A 5,536-nucleotide genomic window follows, 5' to 3' on the forward strand; every position below is an offset into this window, starting at 1 on the left:
GCGCGTGTGCGTGGGCGCGGGGAGGGGGGTGGGGAAGCCGCGGTGGCGGCGGCGGCGGCAGCAGCTGCTCCCTCCGCATGTTCTCGCTGCATCCTCCGAGTGGGGGGAGTTATGGTAACCGGAGGGGGACAGCGGAGGTCGGGAGGGTCGGGGACCGGCCTCGTGTGGACAGGGTCTTGAGCACGCGGGGGCGGCCGGTGTGTGTGGGATCTTGGAGCCCCTGGTGGAAGGGGCAGCCCGTGTGTCCGCGTGTGTGTTCGTGCCCATGCTCGTGTCTCCTGTGTGTCGGTGCCATGTGCACACGGGGGCCCAGTTCCTCCTGCACACATGTGCAGCCAGCCTTGTGCAAGTGTGTCCTGTCTTATCTTGCCTCTGCCTGTTTCCTGCCTAGGGGGCTGTTGGGCCAGCCATGGGCTTGTGGGGCAGTTCGCAGCCATGCTGGTCCATGTCACCTCTGACCCTGAGCGTGCATATCGCTGGCTGGGGCTCACCTCTTGTCAGCCTTCTGTGTGTGGGAATGTGTGGCCCTATGAGCAGGATTTTCTGTGTCCCTGGTGGCAGGTGTGTGTCTTTGCATGTGTGTTCCAGCACTGGCCTGAGTATCTGTGTCAGTCCCAGCATGGGTGTCCAGGGCGTGTCTGGATGTGGGTGGTGTGGCGTGGGGGGGGGAGAGTGTGTGAATGTGTTCCTTGGAATCCTACTGTGTATGAAACACCTTTGGGCTGGGCAGGTGTAAGCCCTGCTTGGTCAGTAAGTGGGGACAGAAAAGCTCAAAAAGGGAAGAAATGGGGTAAAGAGGAAAAGTGGGGAGGAAATGGGAGCGAAGGAATGAGAGAGGCTTGAAGAAGAGAGCAGAGAGCAGGCCAGGGAGAAAGAATAGCTGGAGAATGGGAATGTGGGAGAAAGCTGAGCCAGACTTAGGAGAGAACAGGGGATAAGAGCTTAAGATGGGGAACTGGATAGAGATGGTGGGAAAAGAAGGGGTCTGGGGGCTGGGAAGGCAGTGGGGAGGAGAGAGTCAGGCCTTCTGGTAAAGTCATCTGTGAAAGAAGAAAGGGAAGAAGATGGGAGAAGGCACTGGATTCTTGTAGGCCTTGTAGGATCAGGCTTGGTTTTGGATCAGGGAGGGCCACTCAGGCATACGGGCTGGCTCACAGTGAGGCCTGTCATGGCAGGGACTGTCATTAGAGGTTCATATCCCCAGCACAGAGCTCTGTCTCCCATTTCTCTGCTCTGTGTCCAACCCTGTTCTTCGCCCTTCTCTGGCAACCTCCCTCCCCTGGCTCCCCTTGAGAGCTGCCAGCTGGGTGTGGAGAGGAAGAAAGGCCAAAGGAAAGGTTAGGGATTTGGAGGGCAGGGGGAGATTCTGTGGGTGATGGCAAGATTAGAGATGTTGGAGGGGCAGGAGTCCAAGCCCTTGCTGTGTGTGTGTGAGTGCCATTGTGTGTGTACACAGGGTGTGTACATGTGTGGGTGTGTGCACAATGCCTGTGTTACGGGTTTGTGTAGGTGGCTGTTATGTGTGTGCATGCGTGTATACATCGTGCAGGCATGGGACATGGAGACCCAGGATCACAGTTTATGCTTTTCAGGTTTGCTGTGTGTGTGTATATATGGGTGTGTGTTATTTTCTCTGTACATGTCACTGCATGCAGCACTAATAACAGGATGTTCTGTGTTTCTGTCACTCTGCCCCCCTTTCCTCTGTGTTTCTGCTATTCTTTTCCTGTGGCAACAAAAGTCTTTAATAAGCATATGTGTATGTGGCCTCTGTGTTCCTGTGACTTATGAGTGAGTTCATGGATCTTAGTTCTTGGTAATATGTGTAAGGTTATATTACTTCCAAGAACCAAGCAAGCCAATTAGCAAATTTGTTCTTCTGTTAATGCTTTAGTTCCAAAGCAGAATTTTAATGCATTTAAAGTTAGACTTTATGCCTTTATTAGATAAGCTTGCACATGAAAATAATGGCTGAGCTCGGTTCCCTGAAATGAGAGTGAGGCAGCCATACCTGAGAAATGCAGAAAAATGTTACTAGGGAAGAGATATCCTGAACCATTTGATGCATTGCTTAGTGTGTGCCAGAAGGATAATTAACACATTTGCTCCTGGTTTTTCTTTACTCTGGTGGCAATCTTGGATGCCTGTGTTAGAGTGAGAGAAGGGCTGGGGGAGGAAAGGGGGTTGTCCTGAGACAGAGCGGATGTGGTTGTACTTTTCACGTGAATGAAAGGATGTTTGTGCTTCTGAGATATGGGGATACCTTTCTGTGGTCAGGATCATGGTGTACTCAAGCATGTATTTCAGGGGTTAAACTGGAATTCCCCTGCATGGGGATATGTGCGTCTTAGGGTTATAGGTCCATTTCTGTAGTGTGCTGTCCACGTGATTGCCCAAGAGACTTGGGCCACAAAGTCCACACGAGCAGCTGTCATGTGGGTAACTGGGTTCAAGTATGTACTCCCTTGTTGTAGTGCTCACATATGTCAAAGCATGTATCCTGTGGGGTGTGTGGGCCTTAGGGTCTCAGAATGTGGATCCGTGCTATGCCCGTGCTCACAGTTGTCTGTATGTCTCAAAAGCACATAGATCCCCAGTTATTTTTTTGTACTGTGGTTCTCATATACACGTACCACTATAGCTCAGTGTGTGTTTCTGTACTATACACCTGTTCCTGAGGGAGTGATAGGGTTCTCGTGTCATGGGGTCCACTTTTTGTATGCAAACCTCCTAACACCTGGGTTTTACAGGTAAAGGGGAGCTGGGGACTGATTCTAGGGCAGTTTGCAGGCAATTTGCAATTCTGGAAGCAGACAGTGAAAATATAATTGTGGTCCTCCCTTGTTCTGTTCTGGAACCTAGAGGGTTAACAGGCAGCTCTTCCGGTCCACCCCCCTCCTTCCAGCCTGTAGCTTCTTGTTGCCGTGGAGATGCTGGCCCCGCCCCTGATGCAGCACCTGCCCCCCCATTGGCTGCAGTGGTGACTGTGGGGCTGAGGGGGGAGCCCAGGCCTGGGCAGCCATTCTGGAGCTGGAGCCGGAGCTTGGCATCCCCCCACTTACATTCTCTTCCAGCCCCTCGGCCCCTCTAAATTCCCTTGTAGCCGAGCCTCAGCTTCCTTTTTCAGAGCTTGCCATCCCTCTAGGCTCTTGGCAGGCTGAGCTGCATCCGCATTCACCTCCCCTCCTCCTCCTCTCTCTGTCCTTACTTGGGAGTCCCCAGAACCCCCACTGCCCATCCTTCCTGTTCCCTGCCCACTCCCCTGCATTCTTTGCTTTTCCCCTCCCCCACCTTCTGAGCCCCTGCCACTGCAGTGCACGTGGAACCGGCTCCTTCTCCCCTCCCCCCACCTGCCCCTTCCTTGAATTTTCTGTCCCCGGCTTCTCCTCCTGCTACTCCTCACAGGTCTCTTCCAAGACCTCCCCCTCCAGTCCAGGGAGGGGGTCATGGGAGGCAGCCCTGGCCCTCCAGACAGACAGGGGTTCCAGGAGGTGGGGGGCAGATGGAAGATGTGCCCAGCAGGGGGAAGAGGAAAGCCTGCCTATGGGCAATGACCTTTAACCCATCTTTTCCCCCAGCTGGCCCCTTCTGGGGTGGGTGGGCACCAGGGACCTAGCCTCCCTGGATCTTTGGTGTCCTTCATTACTGGGGTTTTACTGACCCTCTCAGCCATGCCCCCCTGCTGACTGCCAGCCCCAGTCATGGGCCTAAGGCCTCCCACCCCATCCCCCTCAGGGGGCTCCTGCTCAGGTTCCTTGCCCCCTCCTTCCCGCTGCCAGCCTCTCCGCCGTCGCTGCTCTTCCTGCTGCTTTCCGGGGGGTAGGTGAGGCCGGAGCTGAGGGGCAGAGGGAGGTGGGGGCATGCACTGGGGTCAGGGGTGGGAACCTGGGTTAACAGCTTCCCTCCTGGCCCCCTCCCCAACTTCCCTTCTGGCCCTTTTCTCCCCTCCAGAATACCACTTGGGTCGATCAAGGAGGAAGAGTGTCCCAGGGGGGAAGCAGTACAGCATGGAGGGCGCCCCCGCTGCGCCCTTCCGGCCCTCGGTGAGTGGTGCCTACCAGATGTGGCTCAGCTGGGCCCCCTCCCCTCCAGCCCCAACTGGGGCCCTAGGAGTCTGAGAAAGAGGGCAGGAGGGGGAGAGAGGGAGTGAGATTGAGAAAAAGAGTGTGTGTGTGTGTGTGTGTATGTCTCCCCACCTCTTTGGTTTCCCCCTTCTTGGCTCTGCCCCCCTGCTTCTGAGACCAGCCTTCCCACTTTCTCCAAGCTGTGTGTGTGTGTGTGTGTGTGTGTGTGTGTGTGTGTGTGCACGCGTGCTTGCACTGTACCCGTGGGAGCAAGGAAGACAAACTGGTATTAGGGTTCCTATCCCCCTTTCCTCGCCTCTGGAGACTTCCCTTTTCCCCATCCCACTTTCATCCAGGGACTCTCTACCAGCTGAGGGATGAGTAGGTAGAACTGACCCTGCCCCAACCCACCTCATCCCCATTTCCCCCCCAGCAAGGCTTCCTGAGCCGACGGCTAAAAAGCTCCATCAAACGAACGAAGTCACAACCCAAACTTGACCGGACCAGCAGCTTTCGCCAGATCCTGCCTCGCTTCCGAAGTGCTGACCATGACCGGTACAGGGGCTGGAGCATGTGGGATGAGATCGATGTAATGTAGGGTCTCTTGTGTGAGATGCAGAGGGAGGGGGTTATCTGTGTGCAAAGGTTGAAGGATTCAACTCAAGTTGGTTGGGGGATGTCACGGGGCAGGGGACAGAACAGAAAAGAACTAGAATAGGGATCTGTGAGCAGCAGGAGAGGGGTAGGGTGGCAGAGAGAGAAGACAGAGAGGCTGGAAAGGGAATGAAGGTGAAGCCAAGGAGTGACTCCTCAGGGACTACTCAGGCCAAGAAGGATGGGCTCTAGCCCAGGATCAAAGGAGCTGTACAGGAGGAGAGTGACCCTGGAGGAGCGTTTAAGGAATGCAGGGAAGGGGTTGGTAGGTGAGTGAGCAATAGGCTGTAGGTGGAAGGGTGTCAGGGAAGGTCAGGAAATACAGGGCAGCAGGTTGGAGCGGGGCTGGGGGTGGCTGAATGAATGGATGATGGCTAGGGCTCAAGGACCTCATCAGTGAAGGAAGAGGCAGTATAGAGCATGGCAGAGAAGGGGAGGCTGGGACAGGTGTGCAGGGTGACAGAATGGGGGGCAATCCATGGACTGAGGCATGAAGAAGCAGCCTGTAGAGAAGTCCAGAAGGCATTGGCCCTGAGGCCAGGCTGAAGGAGACCTCCACTGTTTGCCTTTGTTGCCTGCCATTTGGGGTTCCTATCTGGGTTTCCCCCTCACCCAGTCACTCCCTAGGGAGAACCATGCCCTCCCTTTCCCCCACGTCTGGCCACCCACAGGATTGGGCAGGTAGGGAGGTTGGGATAAAGTGAGTTATACCTTTCCCTGCCCCCCTCCCATGTTGCCAGAGCTGGATTTGGGGCCGGCAGGGGGTGAGGGCATGGTATTCCTGGCCGCGGGGGTGGGGGGGGGCCGGGGGCCGGGGG

At 55.6% G+C, this 5,536-nt stretch overlaps 1 protein-coding gene across 1 annotated transcript in view; it reads left to right on the plus strand.

Annotated features, from left to right (window-relative positions):
• Positions 1-34: 34 nt before the first annotated feature.
• The window catches only part of LOC113221463 (ras/Rap GTPase-activating protein SynGAP-like), a gene marked incomplete at its 3' end in the record, with an annotated part of 7,227 nt that continues 1,725 nt past the window's right edge, over positions 35-5,536 (plus strand). The window contains exons 1-3 of the mRNA XM_026450790.2: positions 35-114; positions 3,952-4,043; positions 4,498-4,619. Coding sequence (XP_026306575.2) covers positions 78-114; positions 3,952-4,043; positions 4,498-4,619 — 251 coding nt within the window. The remainder of the gene's footprint in view (positions 115-3,951; positions 4,044-4,497; positions 4,620-5,536) is intronic.

The sequence above is a fragment of the Piliocolobus tephrosceles genome, unplaced genomic scaffold (genome assembly GCF_002776525.5).
Source record: "Piliocolobus tephrosceles isolate RC106 unplaced genomic scaffold, ASM277652v3 unscaffolded_24952, whole genome shotgun sequence".
In the NCBI taxonomy this organism is placed as follows: Eukaryota; Metazoa; Chordata; class Mammalia; order Primates; family Cercopithecidae; genus Piliocolobus; species Piliocolobus tephrosceles.